The sequence below is a fragment of the Dioscorea cayenensis genome, chromosome 11 (assembly GCF_009730915.1).
Source record: "Dioscorea cayenensis subsp. rotundata cultivar TDr96_F1 chromosome 11, TDr96_F1_v2_PseudoChromosome.rev07_lg8_w22 25.fasta, whole genome shotgun sequence".
Classification (NCBI taxonomy): Eukaryota; Viridiplantae; Streptophyta; class Magnoliopsida; order Dioscoreales; family Dioscoreaceae; genus Dioscorea; species Dioscorea cayenensis.
In genome coordinates this window covers 17,222,226-17,244,050 of record NC_052481.1, presented here as the reverse complement: position 1 = coordinate 17,244,050, position 21,825 = coordinate 17,222,226, and the positions used below count along the sequence as shown (strand labels likewise).

At 32.8% G+C, this 21,825-nt stretch overlaps 2 protein-coding genes across 3 annotated transcripts; one reads left to right on the top strand and one right to left on the bottom strand.

Moving 5' to 3' along the window:
- The first annotated feature begins 5,400 nt into the window (after positions 1-5,400).
- LOC120272684 (U6 small nuclear RNA (adenine-(43)-N(6))-methyltransferase) lies at positions 5,401-9,749 on the top strand. Of its 2 annotated transcripts, XM_039279559.1 has the most exons (8): positions 5,402-5,703; positions 6,286-6,491; positions 6,607-7,009; positions 7,101-7,308; positions 8,861-8,968; positions 9,061-9,189; positions 9,306-9,372; positions 9,524-9,749. In XM_039279559.1, the coding sequence occupies exons 1-8, from the start codon at positions 5,474-5,476 to the stop codon at positions 9,598-9,600; spliced, it is 1,428 nt and encodes a 475-aa protein (XP_039135493.1). In that variant the 5' UTR covers positions 5,402-5,473; the 3' UTR covers positions 9,601-9,749. The 2 variants fall into 2 exon arrangements, with proteins under 2 accessions (XP_039135494.1, XP_039135493.1); XM_039279560.1 differs by lacking the exons at positions 9,306-9,372; positions 9,524-9,749 and having other exon boundaries at positions 5,401-5,703; positions 8,839-8,968.
- Positions 9,750-20,878: 11,129 nt separating this feature from the next.
- On the bottom strand, positions 20,879-21,439 carry LOC120271657 (RING-H2 finger protein ATL74-like). The gene has a single exon (XM_039278331.1). It carries the CDS (start codon positions 21,437-21,439, stop codon positions 20,879-20,881), a length of 561 nt encoding a protein of 186 aa, XP_039134265.1.
- Positions 21,440-21,825: the final 386 nt, after the last annotated feature.

The window sequence follows — 21,825 nt, the reverse complement described above, 5'->3', positions numbered from 1 at the left end:
ATAACGTACTCTTATTTATCATATTTATATATATATATATATTAGATTATTTTGTTTCATTTTATAAAATAAAAAAATAAAATTACAAAAAATTGTTTTTAAATTATGTATATCAATTTATAAAAAAATATATTAGTAAAAAAAAGAATATCTTTGAATAATAGTTAACATCATATTATTTTGATTTGTAATTTTTTTCAATGACAACATGATAAGCACAATAATAACCCTATAGTTATAGACCAAAGTGAAATCTAGAGCCAACCCTAATTATAATAAATAAATAAATTGATGATAACTTCAATTTAAAATAAAAATACTATTTGATATATACATTTTGTTGCACTGAAAAAGATGTGCTAATAATTTAATTTGATAGATAAATAAATTAAAAATGTAGCTTTTTTATCCTTTTTAAAATTATTTTGATATGTCTTAAAAAATTTTAAGTTTGTTAAGAATATATGTTATAAATGTAAAGATAGTGATAAGAATAGAGAGCCAAAGTATTTACCAAAAACCCAAAAACCCTGAAGAATTAACTTCTTCTTTTTCATTCTTCTTTTATTTCTCTCTTTTCCTTCTCTTCTCTTTATCTCTTTTCTATATCTTTTCTATATTACAAAGTATACAAAATGAGGGGGTATTTATAGGGTTACAAGAGTTGAATGAACGACCAGGATCGATTTGATCCGACGGTCCAAAATGCCCTAATTGGTGGAATAGTAACAGTATCGGCGGCTGCTACAGTACCACATGTGTGGCTGCTACAGTAATATCTAGCAGTTGCTATAGTAATGCCGGCTGCTACAGTAAATTGCTTCAGTATGCATCCATTAAAAATATTTGTTTATAACACTCCCCCTTGGATGCGTACGACCAAAGGATATGCCTCGTTAAAACCTTGTTAGGAAAAACCCAGTGGGATAAAAACCTAGCTAAGGAAAAAGAGTACACTATCCTTGGTACATTTGAGGGTTACTGCCTCATTAAAAACCTTGCCTCGGAAAAAAACCCATTGGGACAAAAACCTTGGCGAAGGGAAAAAGAGTACAGTCTCCCCCTCAAATAAATAACTTTTAACTTATATCAGAAGTACTTACATCCTTAAGTCTTCTCATCCAGATTTTGTATATAAGTCTTTGGTGAATGCACTTAGGAAGTGATTTTTGTGAATAGATCGACTTGATTCTCACCTGGATTAAATCTTTTGAACTTCTATAACGCCTTCTTTTCCGGAGATCATGAGTGTAGAAAAAAATTTTTGGTGATATATGTTTCGATTACGTCACCTTTTAATATAACCTCCTTGTATTTGAGAAATACAAGCACTGCTTTTCTTCATAAATTACTCGTAGCATTTGTTGTTACTCGATGGTGATTTCTGAGGATGATCAGTATATGCCCAATCATAGATCGTAACCATTGACATTCACGACTTGCTTCATGGAGAGCTAGAATTTCAGACATGATTTAATGAAGTAGTCGTAAGAGTTTGTTTTTGTGGAACGCCATGAGATAGTCTGTACCATTAGTAAGAAAAACATGTATCCGATCCGAGATCGCCCTTTGTGAGGATCAAACGGATACCCAGAGATCAACAAAACCTGTGAGGTTGGATGAAGACTCATGTCGATAGAATAAACCCAGATCTGTAGTTCCTCGTAAATAACGTAGCACATCTTTTACTCCTTTCTAGTGTCTTCGTGTCGGTGTAGAAGCAGTATCTTGCTAGAAGATTTCTTGCAAAAAGCTATATCTCGGTCCGGTATTATTTTGCGAAGGTACATTAATGCACCGATTGCATTTAAATATGGAGTTTCTGGACCAAGAATGATCTCTCCTTCTTCCGGTGGGCGAAATGGATCTTTCTGAACATTAAGAGTTCGGACGACCATTGGTGTACTCAGTGGATAAGCTTTCTCCATATTGAATCTCTTCAAAGACCTTTTTCCAGTATAGGGTTGATTGATGCACAAATATTCCCGAGGATAAGTGCTCGATTTGTATACCTAGACGAATTTGGTCTTTCCCAAATCTTTCATTTCAAATTCTTTTTCTCGAGATATGACTCTGCGATTCTGCAATTTCGGAAGGAGTGCCTACAAGATTTAAATCATCCACATATCATCGCTATCACAACAAAAACCGTTAGTATAACTTTTTAATAAACACACATGGACATATATTATCATTTTGGTACCCTTATTTTATAAGATATTCATCGAGACGGTTATACCACATCCGTCCGGATTGTTTTTAACCCATAAAGAGATCTCCGTAATTTAATAGAGTATAAATGATGATTATTTGTAATGTTTGTTTTTCTATATCCTTCGTGGATTTTTCATATATATGTCATTTTTCAAGTAATCCATACGGATATCTTTGTGACAACATCCATCAATCTGCATATCTAATTTATTACTTACTTTGCCATGGCAATTAAAAAAATCGAAAAAGTAATTCCATCCATTACGGGAGAGTATGTCTCTTCATAATCAATACCGGGCATTTGAGAAAAAAACCTTGAGCAACCAGTCTTGCTTTGTATCTCATAATTTGATTATTTTTCATTTCTTTTTCTCACAAACACCCATTTATAACCGACTGGTTTTATCCCTTCTGGTGTTGGCACTATCGGCCCAAACACCTCACGTTTTGATAGGGAATTTAGCTCAGCCTGGATAGCTTCTTTCCATTTTGGCCAATCATTTCTTTGTCGACATTCTTCAATGGATTGTGGCTCGGATCATTATCGAGATTTATTTCTATATCTCGTAGCCACATTGTAGATGAATATATCATTTATTTCGGTCTCATGCCGATTCAATCTTTGACCATCATCTACATAGCAAATTGAATTTTCAACATTTTCAGAAATATCATCCCCCATTGGTTCTTCATTAACTTGTTCTGAGGGTTTTATAATTTCCTCTCCCTTTTCACATGGGAGATCTTTATCTTTATCTTTCTGCTTCCTTTTTCTAGGAGCTGAATCTTTGGCACCAATTGGTCTTACACGTTTTTGTCGTGGTTTATTTTCTACTTGATTTTCTTTCAATGGATTCTTAGGAATCTCAATTCTTGCAGGAGCATTGACAGCTGGTATATATGATTTAGTTACCATTTTAGTATCAGTGAATGGATCAGGTATTTCATTTGCAATATTTTGCAATTTAATGATCCTTTGAACTTCAAGTTCACATTCATTGGTACGAGGATCATATGTTTGTAATCGTGATGCATTCCAATCAATTTCTTTTGGCTCATTTTGAGTAATCATTTCTCCCCCTAATGTAGGGAAGACAGCTTCATCAAAAATGACAACTGCAAATCTTGCGATAAATACATCCCCACGTTAATGGTTCTAAATATCGTATAATTGAAGGGGAATCATAACCAACATATATACCAAGTCCGTGTTGTGGACCCATTTTTGTATCGATTTGGTGGTGGATTGGCACATATACTTTGCACAACCAAATATTCTTATATATGAAATATCGGGGCTCTTTACCCATAACAAGTTGGTGTGGTGAATATGAATTACATGCGATGGGTCGGGATCCGTATTAAAAACTGCAGACATGCAAAATAGCATGACCCTCACGCACTTGTAAGTAGTTTCAGTCCCTTAATAACATTGGATCGGGCAATAATCTGAGTCTTTTAATTAATGACTCGCCCAGATCCATTTTGGGTATGCACATGAGCTCTCTGGATGCTCAATATGTATTCCAACTCGCCATACGATAATCATAAAATGATTTTTGATGAAAATTCACCGACGATTATCAAGACGAATTGTCTTTATGGGATAATCTGGAAATTGTGCTTTAAGCCTGATAATTTGTGCCAATAACCTTGCAAATGCTACGACACTATTCATATATACGGTACTATTCATGTATACGGTACTGTTTATACGATGCAATTATTGCAGCATTGGGAATTAAAATTTGTTTGAAAGTGATTATAAATTAAAAGGGAATAAGAAGTAAAAATAGGGCTGAGAAGAAAGTAGAGGGCTGATGGAGAAAAGCCGGCCGAGTCGCCGACGGAGAAACTTGAAGGGGCTGGCGGAGTAGAAAGAAGGGCGACGGAGAAGAGAAAAAGGGCCCGGCAGATTTTTACCTGGTTTTGTCAACGATCGCCGGGATCGGAGGGAGGGTCGCCGTGAAAACTTAGGAAAAGATGATGCTTGATAATTTGGATTTGATGGAAAACCTCATTGTAATAATAACATTATTGTTTTTCTTGTTTATTTTAAAAGTACTTGCAATATTAGTCTTAGTGGCTTTAGTATTGTATGTTTTTTATGTATGCTTCTAAGAAAATCTTATGTATTGTTGACTGAATAAAATATATGGTTTGCTAATATTATATTACCTGTCGATCCTTCCTGCATTCAGTGTTAGAAATGGATTCCACATATATAACATATATATTAGATGAGTCAAAGAAAATTAAAATCATATGAGCAAATTCGTGCTGATAACGTGTTAAGAATATATGTTATAAATGTAAAGATAGTGATAAGAATAGAGAGCCAAAGTATTTATCAAAAACCCAAAAACCCTGAAGAATTAACTTCTTCTTTTTCTTTCTTCTTTTATTTCTCTCTTTTCCTTCTCTTCTCTCTATCTCTTTTCTATATTACAAAGTACACAAAATGAAGGGGTATTTATAGGGTTACAAGAGTTGAATGAACGACCAGGATCGATTTGATCTGACGGTCCAAAATAACCTGGTTAGTAGAATAGTAACAGTACCGGTGGCTGCTACAGTACCACATGTGCGGCTGCTACAGTGAAATTGCTATAGTAATACCGGCTAATACAGTGAAATTGCTACAGTAGACATCCATTAAAAATATTTGTTTATAACAAAGTTATTATTATAAATTATTTTAAATTTTTTGTTGTTTTAAAAAATATTTTGCAACTTCTTTATATTTATTTATGTTTTATACTAAAATAAGAAATATTTGTAGGCCAATTGGTTAATGTTATTTTGTCTAAGTGTGAGGTCCTAGATTTAAACCCCATCCATGGCAATTTTTTGTTATTTACCCGCTGGGTCAACCGGCCCCGTGCCCACCTCTCACTTATGTTGATAAAATCAATCTTTGACCAATTGACCTATTTGTTGAACTGTTGGTTTCATTTTTGTCTTCCCAGCAAAATCAATCTTTGACCAACTGGGAAACACTAATTTGAATAATGTTGGCAAAACAAAACATCAATTTAAAACAACATCAAAAACAAAGTTTAGACTATTCAAAAAATTATTAAAAGTTATAAACACTGATGTTAATTCTCAAAATTTATTTATTTATTTATTTATTTAATCTTTTTTCTTAAAAATTTGTCCCTGTTTGAACTCAACCCTGGAGGAATAGGATCTTTGGCGGTGCTTTGAAATTAGAAAAACACTTTTGTGAGACGATGAGCTAGTCCCGTCTCTCGACATGCTGAGCAAGAAGCGCCGCCGGGTGGATCCGCCGTCCATCCACCCGCGGAACCGCTACTCGGAGAATCCCCCGGACTTCGCCCTGCTCGGCTCCCTCTGCCCCTCCTTCCAATCCTTCCTGCTTCCCCCTCGCCGCCCCGGCGGCCGCCCCACCATCGACTGGTCCGACTTCAACGCCACTCGCGAGCTCACCCGGGTTCTCCTCCTCCACGATCATGGCGTGCACTGGTACGTCGATTATCCTTTAACCTAAGGATTTTGAAAACCCTAATTTTGTTATTTCTTTACGGTTATATATCATTGATTGAATTGGTATCTAGGTATTAGAATCTTGGAGTTCTTCTGGTTTTGTGTATGTTGAATTAATTGGAGGATAATGACATTTCTCAATCGTTCTGAACAAATTGGGTGTTTTTGACTGCTAACAATCTAATTGAGCTGCCTTTTTACATGATTGGTATTTGGAGGATTAAGGAGTTCTTGTTTTAGCTAATCCAATCTTGCTTGAACTTCATCATTCAACTATGGTTGGTGGTTATTATATAACATTATTGTTTTGTGAATCAAACTAGCTTTATGAAAATTATAATCTTTAGGAGAGTGTTTTTTTGCATTATGGATCTTTTCTGCTAGCTTTTCAATAAATTGTTAGGTTATGATCAAATGAAGTTGTTAGTTTTGCTGATATAAGAGGGTAATAGGGCACAAAGGTTTGAATGATCGGTTCCTGGTAAAGAGTAAATTTTAGAGTTTTAGATATTATATATGAGGAGGTGTCAATAGTGTGCATTGTTGAATGATTTTTCACAGGTGGATCCCTGATGGACAACTTTGCCCTACCGTGCCTAACCGGTCCAATTACATTCATTGGCTTCAGGATCTGCTGTCTTCTGATGTCATTCCACCTATCCAAATCTCTGAAGAAAAGGTAAGAGTCTTTGATATTGGTACTGGAGCCAATTGCATATATCCACTCCTTGGGGCGTCTTTGCTTGGGTGGAGCTTTGTTGGGTCAGGTTGGTTTCTTCTGTTTGCCTGCCAACCTCTTTGCTCATATTAAGCATGAGTTCCTGATATTCTTGTTGCATGTTGAATAATTTCATCATGGACTTTGCTTTTAATGCTTTGTAGATGTGACAAAAATTGCTTTAGAATGGGCAAGAAAGAATGTCCAAAGCAATCCTCACTTATCAGAGCTGATTGAGATCCGGAATGCTTGTGATCCATCATCTTCTGGAAAGATTGAAAATGATGTTGTTAGGGGTGAAGAAGCTCTTGAAGGAAGCACACATAACCCTAATATGTGGTCAGGTTGCTGTTCTGAACTGCCTGTACTTGTTGGAGTTATTAAGGATGGGGAGAAGTTCGACTTTTGCATGTGCAACCCTCCATTTTTTGAGAGTGTAGAGGAAGCAGGTCTCAACCCAAAGACATCTTGTGGTGGAACCTTTGAGGAGATGGTTTTCCCTGGTGGAGAGCAAGCTTTTATTACTCGTATAATTGATGATAGCCTTCGATTGAAACATTCGTTTCGGTAGAGATTAAAAATTTTATATTAATTCTGGCATTCTTTGAGTTTTGCTGATTTATAAGTTACTAGCCGTTATCTTGCTTTCTGGTTGCAGGTGGTTCACATCAATGGTTGGGAGAAAAGCAAACTTAAAATTTCTAGTGTCAAAGCTTCATGAAGTTGGGGTATCAGTAGTAAAAACTACCGAGTTTGTTCAAGGTCACACTACTCGGTGGGGTCTTGCTTGGTCTTTTTTGACGCCGGCCAAAAAGTTTATAGCATTGCAGACACCCAAGAGGAGCCATAATTCTTTCATGCTTGAGGTATGCCTTCAACTTTCTTGTATGTTACTATTCATAATGTGTTATAGGTTTGCACATGTTTTTTTTACCATTGAAGGTTATCTTATCGTTGAATTACATTTTAAGAATTAATTTGCAGCTTATCTATACTTGTTGATATATTTGGTGCCAAATAAAAGACCACTGTAAGCTAGAGTAGATTTACATTGTTTTATTTGTGTCACATACTACTTACTGTGACAATGTCATCTAATGAAATTATATAGAGAATTTGATATTCCTCTTCAAGTGGTTCATATTGAAATTTTTAATCCTGGTGGCAGTGGTTTGTGACAGTTTCATCTATGGATTATTATGAGAAGTTTCAATCCTTATTATTCTATACTTTTCATATGTTAGCAAGGTTGGTATAGCTTTATAAACAACTACCGCGTGGGATAATCTAGAAAATGTTGATTGGACCTATATCATGATCTATTTATGAAGTTCTTCGCCTAAAATGCATCATATGCAAAGTTTATGATTTAGCTAGTTGATTTGGTAATATGGTTGGTCTAAAACTTCCATTCCATGAAAAAGGACTATTTTTGAAGTGTTAGTGTTGTTTCTTTCCTCACAAGTAACACATGGTCTATCTGGACTCCATAGACAATGGCATGTATTGTGCTTCATCTCTTGGAGAAGTCAGAATTGAACAGTATTTTGCAGTTGGTAAAGGGTCTAGTTCTAGGGATGAATTATTTTTCAAGGAAATGCTATTAATCATGTTTTAAAGTGATGCAGTGCTTGTCAATAAATTGGTTTCTTAACAAATTAAATTACTAAAAGATCTGTTCTAGAAATTTACTCTTCTGACTTTCTGGACTATGAATCTTTAACAAGATATTATTCAAACTGGAGAAGCATATAAAGTTAGAAACACAAATACTTGTACATATAACTCTTTTTTATATTTTGAATTGAATCTCATTGTTATAGGGGGTAAACATTTCTGTAGTAGTTAGGGTTTCTATAGTAGTTGGGGGAGATCTGCAGTTGCATTCATTTAGACATGTGAACTCGTAGTCTTTGTAGCAGTCAATCAATTTACATCTTGTGAACCTCTGATTGTCCTTAATCAATGACGTACCCGATGGTGTACAATCAATCGTTTTTCTTTTTTAAATGATTGATGTAGATGTATAGATATTGCCAGGTGGTGCTTATCAATGCACCGGGTCTAGGGAAAGGCTATGTTCTTAACATGACAGTTTTCTTTCTTTCTTTTTTTTTGGTTTTTTTGTTTTGTTTTGTTTGTTTGTTTTTGGTATTTTTGCCTTTTCACAATTATCATTTTTGGCTGACTTAGGACACACCTTTCTCTTCTTTTATGCTTTTGAAATGTCTTTTAAATAATTTATGTTTTTGGATTAGATATCCAAGATTGATTCATCACGATCTCAGTTTGTTTTCTTTCATTATATTAGACAATTTGCTTTTTTTCACCCAACTTTACTGTTTTATCTCTATATAATCTTTAATTTGAAATCATTCCCTCTTGGTACACTTCAGCCATGTCTCTGCTGCATCACAGGGACTTCAGCGTCAAGTTGGTGCCTTCCAAGTATTGAAATCAGTGGAATCATTTTTCCTAGCAGCTGGAGCCTCATGTAAATCTGATCTTTCATCCTTCTGTGTTAATGTAAGCTGTGAAACTATTAACAAATTTATCACGTTTGCATTTCTCCAGCTTCTCTGGATTATCGATTTTCATGACATCATATTTCTTTCAAGGTAACTTTATTGGAGCATATCGGAGAATTGCAGAAAAATGACTCAGATACCAGTGAAATCACCTCCTCTCCTGCGATTGAGTCAAACAACTTTCAACATTCACTAAAAGGACTGCCATTCCGCATTTCTGTATGCTATCTTCATTGCTCTTATATATATATATATATATATATATATATATATTTATATTTGTCTCTATATTGAGCCATTGGTTTATTCTGCATATCTAAATTTTCTCTATTCAGGTATTTCATCAAGTTCCAGGCACAGTTCTAGTTAGAGCATCGTCATTGGATAAAGAAAGTTCTTCAGGTTCATTCCAATAAATGAAATTAACTTTGATAAAGCTTTTTTGAGCCGGGATTCATGTTTGCGTCCCTTAAATAAATTCATATGACAATGCTGCATATTTGGAGCCCCAGTTATACCTGCATCCACTTACATTTTGCTGCCTGGCTTTCAGGATCATTTTTCGTATTCTTTCAACAGTTGGAGGATGCTTTAAAGGCGCAATTCCTCAAGCCCAACACCAAGAACTAAGAACATTTTTTCCGGTAATGCAATTCATATTTTTCTTTCATTTCTTCCTGCTTCATTTAGTGAATTGGGGACAAATTAAGTTAATGTACTATATTTTCTGTCTTAGAAACTTAAGAAGAGTTTTGCTATAGACGGACCAATTTTAACTATCATGGCTCCAAAGTTGTTAATAATTAATATATATATTTACTTAATTTAGTTGATCTTCTTGTTTTGTGTTTTAAAAGAAGCTCACAAGAAGCAAACATATATATATATATATATATATATTCTTGATTTGGCTGATCTTCTTGTTTTGTGTTTTAAAAGAAGCTCACAAGAAGCAAGCTCAGTTATTTGCTTGGATTGTGCAACTACAGAAAGCGTACTGTTGATCTGTCATTTTCATAGACGTGGTCATAGCAATTTATCTTGGGAAAAAAAATGCTTATAGTAAAAATATTTATGCGAAAAGTGTTTATGAAATTAAAAAAATTGAAAATTTGGGGGTTTCAATCCGAATGGGTCATATTTTAAAATAATAAAGTAGTACAAATTAAATTGTTTAAAATCAAATCTGATCTAATTTTTTTTTTACCTGTAAGTATTTCATGTTTTTAAAAAAAATATATATATGAAAAGAAGTTATTATACAGTTGAATGCGGTTCAAGATTAGGAGTAGGAATGAAATCTTTAAAACAGGGATGGCAAAAACAAACAGATTTATGATTTCTGATCCGATTTGCCCTGAAATGGTTTTTTTTTTTATTATTTTTATTTTTTTATTTTAAGGGGGGTTGGTTTTACTTTGCCCTATCCGGCTTAAAATTTACATATATAGCCCTATATATTAATATATACATAAATTTTTAAAATTTCTCATTTTATAAATCAAAGTAAATAAAATTATATTCACTTAATTATGATAGTTATGTATTTGGATTAAATTTATGTATTAATGAACTAAAAATAGTGTAAATTTTTATTTTTTTTTTTATCTCAATTCTTGTAAAAGCGGGGCTAGGTAGGGTGGGGCGGACGAGTGTAAAAATTCGCTGTTATGGTATTGAAAACTTAAAAAAAAAAGTGGGCCGGGTGTCCTGTCCCATTGCCAAACATGTGTAAATGTTACTATAATCTAAAATAATATTTTTAATTTTTATCAGTGATTATTATATATATATATTAATAATATGGACAATTCACCTTAAATATATATGTTTTTATAATTAAATGTTACTGCTAAAAAAACCCCATATTTTTATTTAACTTTTTACATGACTTTTAAATTTGATTTATTTAAAATATTATAGTTTATTTCCATCTATGATTACATGGATGTATAGAATATGCTCAATATTTATACCTATATATTAATATCTTTTAGCAAATCTAGAGGGAAAAAAAATTTGAATCTCTACAAATTCAAACAAATGTTCTAGAAGATCACTCGAATTAAGAAATCCCAAGTCGCTTTGATGTTACTATCCAAACTATTTGGTCAAGAGGCCCAAGTATTGACCATATTGGATAGGTAGTTTGGAAGTTTAAATAGGGAGACAAAATGATTTCATATTCATGGGAAAAACATGTACCATAAGAGAGGGTGGTGTACCGATTTTACTACAATGTTGCAAAGTACGAATGTAAGATTGATACTTTATTACATCACTTTTTAACGAGATAATCTAAAATAAGAATTTTCTTATTTCACATGAGCGAATTGAACATATACTTGTTCAAAAGAAAGATCCAAGTTTGTATCTTAGGCCTTTATTAATGAGAAAGCAAGAGAGTTTTAATCAAGAAATATCTATTTTCTTCAACAATTAAAGGATTTGGAGTTAGCATCTTTAGGATTAAAAAGCTACTTCAAATCTCAACAAGGTCTAAAATATATAACTCAAGATATGAAAGGATATGGAAGAGAAAGCAAAATGCATCCTAATGATCGAGGCATTTGGGGGAAATGTATATGAAAATTATTAGGACAGATATCTTGAGGCTTGCTGACACATCCGAATATGCGTATAAACCGCAAGTGCACAGGTGTCGAAGTAATAATTATCCGGTGAGTCGGGTAGTCGAATCCACAGGGAACGGAAGTATTAGTAATAACCACTTCTCAATTATCTAGTTGGAATTAATGAATATGATAGAAAGAACTTAATTGCGAGCAAGGCAAACAAGTATGCAAGAAGTAAAATAGAAGAGTCTCAATCACTAAAGATGAGGTACTCGGGCAATGATCCCCCTAAGATCTTCTATGAAGCTCAAGATTCACTAAATGCTCTAGAATTGAGTCTAATAAATTGAGGTATTCCAATAATAACCAATCCTTGTCTCCAAGCAAAAGACACCAGTCCCCTACAAGGTCCCAGTGGAGAAATTGACCAATCTCAACACTTTACATCCCATATGACCGCAATACGCTCTAAGGAAACTTAAGAGTGAAACCGATTCCAAAATGTAGATCCAACCCTAATTCCCGGCAAAAGATCCTAGCCCCCTACAAGCTCCCGGCGGAGAAATCGAGCAATCTCACGCCTCACACCAAATATGGTTGCAAAGAGAAAAGGGAATACGGAGATAGGAAACACTCAATCAAAGGGGAAAGGAGACACTCCTCTATCCTAAGGCTCATCCTCTCAACCCTCTTTAATCTTGGCAATCTAACTCAAATGGAGATCTCTCACATCCAAGTATTAAATCATGCAATGTAAATCAACCACAAGGATTAACAACAATAGCAAGCAACTAAATCACAAGATTAAAACTCAAAACAACTCGGATTAACTAGAAGCATTAAGAGAATCAATACAAAGTATAAATCTTAGGGTTCACATGCCCAAATACCTACTAATGTTTAGCCTTCCATGGGCCTAGTTACAAAACAATAATGGATACAATGAAAAGCAATAAAACCCATAGAGAAAACCCCCTCGAATTCGTGCAGATTGGCCTTGATTGGTAGTTCCACGTCTTGAAGGGTTCCTCTCCGAAGCTAGGTCGCCAATGGCTCCCCAATGCTATGATGTCGAAGGAACCTATCAAAGTTGGTGAAGAACTCCCTCTCAATCGGCGAAGACCTTCTCCTCAAACCCTAGCCGCCTTTCTCTCCAAGTCTATGCTCAAAGCTTAGCAAAAAGTCCCTTTAGAATCGGCTAAACAGTGTATTTATAGCTTCAAATCGCGCATATCACGTGCTCCCACGCGCCTGAGTGGGCTGCAGGAATTGCCACGCGGGCGCGTGAACAATAGTTTGCTACAGTAAATCACTACAGTACTTTACAACAGTAAAATCACTACAGTACTTTGCTACATATATTTCCACAAGCACGATGACAAACATTCTCCTCTTAAAGCCACACAATTGGGCACATGATCATGTAGTAGGCTATAAGGCTTTTCCTTCATCGACGCATCTTGAAAAGTCTTGAAATCTTTATAAAGAGAAGAAATGTGGAGACATGGCTGCCTTTGTGCCCTTCCACTAGTAAATTGGCGTGCATAACCATGGAAGTTGGCACACATCTCCTCATACACGAACTCCTCTTGTGACTTCCTCCTTGATTCGCACAAGAACTCTTCAACAATGTGCCTTGCTAGCCCATCTTCGCTTCCTTTTGAATTCCCAATGCTTTCACAACCTATATGCATGAAAGAACACCCAATACATGAAATGAGATATAAACCATATAAGATATGATGCTCAATGTTAGTAAAACATGCATAAAAACATGTTTACTTAAGCACTTATGACTTGCCATAATGAATGATAAGAAAGACACATGATCTGAAAGTAGTAGATTGTGCATGTTCTTATTCTTAAAGGACAATTTTTTTTTTCTAAGAGTAACAATTGAATTTTATAATATGCGACTAACACCATTCATAGTTAGAGTTAATTTTTTACAATCACTTGTTATTAAATCCTTAGAAGTCAAAATTTTCACAATCACCTTTACTAAATCCTTGGAAGTTAAAGATATCACATTGCCATGTTTATTAGATTGATAGATTCTTTTCCATTCAGCCAATCAAAATCCTTTAGTGCCAAAATCCAATCCTTTCTAAAGTAAATCAATTTGAATTTTGTCAATTTCATTACATACTGAATTGGGCAGCTTTAAAAATTGACATCTAATAAGTTAAGTTAGAGGACCACACAAAATTGATGAGCACAAAACACCCATCGAGGGAAAGACATTTGGATTAAAAAGCCTAGAACGTATATGGGAGACCAAATGCATGTAGTCATGTTGTTGCGGTCATCTTATACTAGAAATTGGAAGATCTTAATAAGTTAAAGGGAGCAATCCACTAGTAAAATTAAGAGTTTGAATTAAATGCTTTTTAGTAAGGATCTAAGTTTTGTAAATATGGCTATTCCTATGTAAATTGTTGTTCAGACATGAAATAGTCACTAGATGAGGGAACTATTTTGGACTATTATGATAAAATGTTTTAGTATATGATATTATTCTTGTCTTTTTATATAAACAAATATTATTGTTTATAAATGACTTTTTCTATTTACACATTGATGGTTCATAAATAAATGATTTTTTTTTTACATTTGACAAGCCATGAGCAAGCGTGCATCCACACACGGAACGATCAATAAGTGATTATATATACTCTATATAAATCCAAATAATATCATTATTAATAGAAATAGTCATTAGAATATTTTTTTTAGATGTCTAATAATTAATTTTTAAAATAAAACTGGAGACCTATAAAAATTTCATCAATATGTTATACTAATTATTTGAGAATCTTCCTAAAAACATTTGCTCGGGAGAGAATCTTTTAAAGAAAAGAGCTTGTAAAAATGCTTTGGGAACTTTTTTGTCAAATTTTTTTTTAAATTTTTTAAAAAATTACTTAACAATCTCTTTGAACCTTTTCATATAGCATTAGTTGTTATAACAATAATGGTAATAATAATAGCCAGTGAGGGACCCAGGAATTTGGTCCAGACTCGGCTTAAATAAAAGTCAGTGTTCGATATTAATTACAAAATGCATGGACAAATTTAAAGAACAATACAAACTAAGTTGATATTTAAAAAGGGGGAATAACGGCAGGACGACAGATGACGGTTTGGTGGTGGAAGTTTGGAGGTGAATTTGGGGAAAAAAGGGAGAATTGGAGAAATAAGGATCAGGGCTGCTGAATTTTGGGGAAGTAAAACAAAAAGAAACGATGCCTTTTCATAGTGAAAAACGCATTTCACTTAAGTGAAATGACATTTATTATTTTTTTTTAAAAAAATTACAACTCCTTCATCTTCTAAGGTATGTCACCCTCCAATTTTCTAGCATCCTCAACCCAACCATGTGCTTTCCTCAGCCTAACCACGGTTGGACAGCGTCCTAATCATGGCTCCACCCCAAGCTCCCTCTCCTCAGCCCGGGTTGCCCTCTTTGTCAGGCGTCACTGCACCATGGCTTAATCCTCGTCGAACAGAGTTCTCCTAAGTTTTTTTTGCCGACCAACCCAGGTTTCAGCCCTGACTGTCAATCATGTGGGTCTGCCACTGATAATAGCAATAGTAGCAATAGCAAATATTATTATTAATTAATATAATAAAAAAAATTCTTAGTGTAAACAAGAAAGGTGAAAGCACCTTTCCATGTTTATTTTAATAATTTCGGACTAAAAAAAATTGTAGAATTAAAAATCCAACTAATTTTTCCACCATTGGAATAATAAAAGGGATGTTCATTTTCCCAGATAATAATTTGAGTTGGGTGCCGTACTGAACATCAAACTTCAATTTGTATTTGCTTGAGTATTCAACACCAATATGGTATAACTAAACACATATCTAGGGGATTCCAACCAAAACTTTCTGACGTGTATGCTAGACTTGACATGTCATGTCTTTACTGACTTGGTATTGACGTCATTTACTTGGACAACACACGTCGCTTTAGAAGCCATGTCCGCAACAACACATTGTCCACACTATCATGATTAAAACCCCTTCCTCCCCTTTTAGTAAAAGAAAGCCTGTGGTTAAGCTCCTTTCTTCACCCGAGACCGGAACTTCTGCTTGAGACCAAGATCTTAAAGTGGAGAGGCTAGCTAGAAGAACATGTAGTGGCCGGCCAAAACAAGAGGGTTTGATTGGGAGAAGCCAAAGAAGATGGAGATTGCATAGACAGAGGATGGAATTGTACCCCCGTGATGGAGAGCAAGCACAATGGAGAAGGTACAGAGCAAGAGGAAGAGGGGACTTCTTTTAAAAGTGTAGGTTCTTAAAACATTTGCAAATATTGATGTTTTTAGAAAGTTTTGTAAAGCTTTAGTTTTTTTGTCAAAACAATGAAAAAATAAAATTAAAGAATCTAGTTTATGAAAACCAACTAAAGTTCCAAATAACTGCATCATAAATTAGATTTTATAAATTGAAGCAATGAAATTGGAATAACTTCATTTGCAGAACATTCATGTTAGACATTATCTAAAGCACAAAATATCTTATACAACAGGGAAAAGGGCAGAAAAATTGCCTTCCCTTATGCAAGAATATGGGTACACTATGTGATATCTTCCAAATATATATATGCATAGTAATAATGTTGAATAGGTCTAAATTGGACACAGAAAACACATTTGAAAATAATTTATCAACTATGATGATATGATGGTCAACAAACTACAGTATTAGGATGGCTTCATCCAGGTGAGTGTCTTTATTGTCCTCAAGAGGATGTTCTCACACAAGTTATGTTACTCTCTCAAAAGCACCACCTATTTATATATGAAGCCACTCTGAAGTTAGTTCCTGCTCATATTCTCTTGTTTGGGAGTCAAATGACGCACTAAGAGCTGTACCATATGGTTGTGCATCAAAGTGTGAAGTGTGAACATATTAAGTTTCAAGGATGAATAGATAAATATCATCTAAACATCGACAAAATTAACTTTATCAAAAACTTGAATTGTTGTTAATACTTTTGCTAGACATTTAATCCATGAACTTCATCAATAATTGTAATAGTAGTGACCCATGTTTTGGGTGGCATAATTGGTAAACAAGAATGACTTAATTTGATGCTCTCTCATACTTGAGGAACATGGATTTACTCCTAAATCAAGTTGCTTCTTACAAGTAAAGGCTTCCATGCTTGCGTTCACTCCCGAAGTTATACAACTTCCAGCTTCATTGATAGGAGTTATTACTAATCGAATAGAAAAAACTTGTTTTTTGGGTCATTCCAACGTCCTTGAATTTTTTTTTTTTTTTGGTTATTTTTTTGGAACCATTCATCACTTTCCTTTTTAGGTTTGTCACACTCTCATACTTATTAATATTAAGTTTGGTTCAATAGTTATATATATGTATACATATATTTATGTTGTCCTAAAGTATTTATCACTTTAAATTTATTTAAAAGTTAATTAATTTTTCAGGATAGTTCAAAATGGAGAATGAAGGAATTGGGAACATTGAGATGAATAGCATATAAAAAAATGTAGAAAAAAAAAGAATGAGGAGAATACCTTACTATTAACTTTGGAAGAATTAGTGTTATCCGGTTACAAGGGAGATAATGGGACATTTAAGACTAGCACATGAGGAGACTACAAAAAGAATGATGACTAGTATCTATGGTATTATTATTATTATTATTATTATTATTATTATTATTATTATTATTATTATTATTATTGTCAAGCAAGTAGTTAATAAAATGAAAATGTGGTCTATAAAACTGAATGAAGTAGTCGACATGATGAACACAAACGGGTTTAGTTGGGATGATACAAGAAAGTGCGTCATAATTGACAGTGAGCAAGTTTGGACAGAATATCTACAAGTACATATGTTATTGTTAATATTATTCTTAAATTTAGTGTGCACTTATCATGTGATAGCTAATGTGTGTGTGGGAAATCATGCAAATAAGGAGTTTAAGAACTCAAAAGATTGCAAGGTATTTTTGGTAAAGACTGTGCTAATGGACGAGGAGCCGAGACAGCTGCAAATGTAGTGGATGTCATTGAGACCGATTTAGAGCTTGATGAGGAGCATACTTCCTAGAAAGAATCATATGTCTAATGCACCTAATGTTTCTAGACCTCCATTAAATTGTCAAAAAGTATTGGATGTTACAAACAAGTTTATTGAGAATGTAGATAGCTATATGTCTGCAGCAAGATTTGACATATCACTTATTGTGAAAAAAGTGCCAAACCCTCCTATGGCAAGAAACTTAGGTGAAGAGGTAAAGAAGCTTGGTTTGAGTGAGGATGAGGAAGTTGATTTAATGATCAAGTTCTCTCATAAGCCTAAGTTTGAAAAATATTTTTGGGAGCTCAATGGTGTCCAAAAGATAAGTTTTGTGAAAAAAAATTATGGGATTGCCATAATCTTTGCATAGTATGAGATATAGTATGAGAGGTGTAAAACTTTTGTGAAGTTGATGTTTTTGTATATATGGATGTATGTCTTTAAGTTGATGTGGCTACTCAAAGCTTGTGTTTCATGATTACTTTTTATGGTATTTTGTACCGTTGTTGATAAACTTTTATAGGTTTCATTGCAATCTATTTTGTTGTAGTGTTGACAAACTATATATGTTGTGATTATATTTTATTAATATTAGTTTGTTACATATTTTATTTGTTGAATTCGGTTCATTCTTGATTTAACCACCATTTGTGAATAGCTACAAAAATTTATATAATGGAGTTGACATATATATATATATATATATATATATATATATATATATATATATATATATATAATATGGAATATGTTTTCTAATATCAGGACCGCAATAAGAAACTATTATTTATATATTTTACAGGTTAATGCACATTGGCCCGCTTTATATATATATATATATATATTACAAGTTATTACACATTACCGCCCATTTAAAAAAAAAATAAAAAATATCCCTACTTTTTTTTTAAAAAAAATTGTTATATATATATATATATATATTAGGTACACATTGATACACATTGCCCCTGTTTTTCTTAAATAAAAAATATTATATATATATTTTTCAATGTTGATGCACATAATATTAAACAATTATATTTTTAGTAAAAATATTTATGAAAATTTATAATTTAGTTCCTTGATATCCTCAAAAATAATTTATATATATAAAATCTATTGCTGGGAAAATTGAAAATTTTTACAAATTAGTGCATATATTCTAAAAAAATTTATAAGTTTAGAAAATCATATTTACAAATTTTATTATTTAGTATGTTGATATTTTATAAATTTGTTTATATAGTAAAAAAAATTCAAAATTAATTGTTTGGAAACTGATTTTCCTTAAATTAGTATATATAATATAAAAAAATAATTATCATGTATTTGCTAATAATAAAATATTTTGGCATACATTTTAAAAATTTAAAAAATAGAATTATGATTTAATAATTTAATTAATTATAAAAAAATTTAATTAGGTTATATTGAAATTGAGAGAAACTTTAAAATTTACTTGTGAAGTTTGTTATTGTAAAACAAATATAGGACAATATAAAGGGTATCATAAGTAATTTTACAATATTTTGTTGTAGAAATCAAATAGTATAAAAAATCTTATACTATCCATAAAAATATCAAACAAGGTGCCGTACAATACAAGCAATTGTAATGCACCACAACTACTTGTTCTGTCCTACTTGTGTTGTATTTGGTTGCATATCAAAAGCAAAGTCTATTGTTGATGTGTCATTTTCATAGATGCAGTCGTAACAATTTTTCTAAGGAAAAATGGTTACTTTAATGCTAAAAATATTCATGAAATGAATGTTTATGAAATTTAAAAAAAATATTGAAATTTTTGGTTTTCAATCCGCGCAGGTCAAATTCTATAATAATAAAATAATAGTAATTAAATTGTTTAAAATCAAATCTGATCAAATTATTTTCCTGTAAATGTTTCATGTTTTTAAAAATATAGATGTAAAAAGCAGATATTATAGAGTTGAATGCGGTCCAAAATTAGGAAAGAAATCTTTTAAAGAATTAAAAAAAAATGATCACTCTTAAACGATTGTGTTTACCATATCTATAAAATAGCTGAAAAGCGCTTGTAATATAGTCTAAAAAGATCTTTTTAATTTTTACCATTAATGTTACTATATATTATTTTGATAATATGACAACTCACTTTAAATATATATCTTTTTATTATTAAATATTACTGCTAAAAAAAGGGCTTATTTTTATTTAACTTTTACATGGTTTTAAAATTTAATTTTTTTAAAAGATTATAGTTTACTTCCATCTATAATTGCATGGATGTATAGAATATATTCAATATTTGTACCTATATATTCATATCTTTTAGATAATATAGAAGGAAAAAAAATTTGAATCTCTATAAATCATATTTGTGGATGTCCATTTAAGCCTATGGAATAATTTAAAAAATCATATATGTAAAGAATTCCCATAAATTTAACCGTAATAAAAATCCAAATAATCAAAGTCTACAAAACAAAATCACAAAGATGAAAAAAAATCTAATAAAACTCATTTTTTTATATCCCAATAATGCAAAAAATAACCTGAGCGAACATAATTTTTGTGATTTATTTATTTTTCAGAAAAAGAATAATATATTGCAAATATGTATTATAAACTAATTGGATAACAAAATTTATGTGCATAATACAATCAAAATTTCACATAGCAAATGAAGAGGACAGCCTTTATAATTTTTTTAAAAAAAGTTTTTTTACCCATAGTTTAAGGTTTGAAGAGCTCTATAAAGAAAAAAAAAAAAAAAACATCACTTCAGATGAATAGATTCTTTTTAAGTAACTTGAGTTTTTACCAATTGGATCAACCCCAGTTAATGTTTACATAATAATTTAATATATAAACTTGAAACATTATATAAAATTAGACCAATTCCCCTATTCTGCAGTGGGGTTTTTACGATTTTAGGGTTTTGAAACAATGATATATACATGTATATAGTAAAAAATCTAGCACTATAATTAAAAAACTCTATACAATGGAAACTATTGAGATTTCTTAGTTTTGAAAAATCACATTACACAAACAAATCAACATAATATTATATTTAATATTAACAAAAAAACTTAAATATAACAATTTTTTTTTTTAAAATTGTCTTTAATATATGGTAACAGCAAATTATACACCTACTTTAATACCATACATAAATAAAAAGCTCACACTTACTACTATTATTATCTTATCGAAATAAAATAAACACCAAAATCATTCAAAGTCCTCTTCCTTGTTTCTTTTTTTCATTTTTCTAAAAAACCTCTTCAAAGAAAGGAACGATACTGACCAACAATGGCGTTGTTCATGGCCGCACCGGCACTCTCCATCTCAGTGATCTCACTATTCCCATCAAGCGCGCGCACACTCCCGGGCTCCACCGCGCGCTCAATCACACGACCCCTGCACACCGGACAAAATGAAGACCTCCCAACCAACCACTCATCCACGCACGCCCTGTGAAACAAGTGCTTACATCCCGGCAACACTCGCACCTCTTCTCCTCTCACGCACTCCATCAAACACACTGCGCACGTCTCAGTTTCACCCGCCGAATGGTCGTAGATGAGCACGGGAATGGCTCTGAGTTGGGCCATGCACACTGGATCACGAGACTCGTGGTTTGTTGTGTTGCGTCGGCAGCGTTGGTGGCGGATCAGGCATTGCTTGATGGAGTTGAAGATGAGGTATGAGATGGAGATCAAGAAGAGGAGGGTGAGGGTGATGCTGAGCAGCAATGGGAGGGTGTGCCAGTGATGGCCGAATGAGTGGTGGTAGTGTTGGGATGGTGAAACATGGCGATGGGTGTTGTGTTCGTATGGGTTCATGGCGGAGTCTTAATTGGGGTGAAATTTTTTATAGTGGTTTCTTGGTTTCTATACACAATACATATATGTATGTATGTATATATAGGAAAAAAAGAAGGTATGGATATGAATGGGAATTGGGAAATGAATGAAGGAATTTATATTGATGCCAAATATGAGTTGGAGGAAGTTTCTAGGAGGGCAAATTAAGAGGTTTTATTTAAATTGGAGTGTTGGGTATACTCTCTAATACTTGGATATTAAGAAAAGGTCTATTTATATTATGAAATTTAGAAAAAAGTATATTGATGGTAGAATTTTGATATTATCTATAAAATCAAGCAATGGGATTAAAAAAAAAAAAAAACTATAGGAGCAAGCGTGTCAACTTTTTTTAATGTATATAA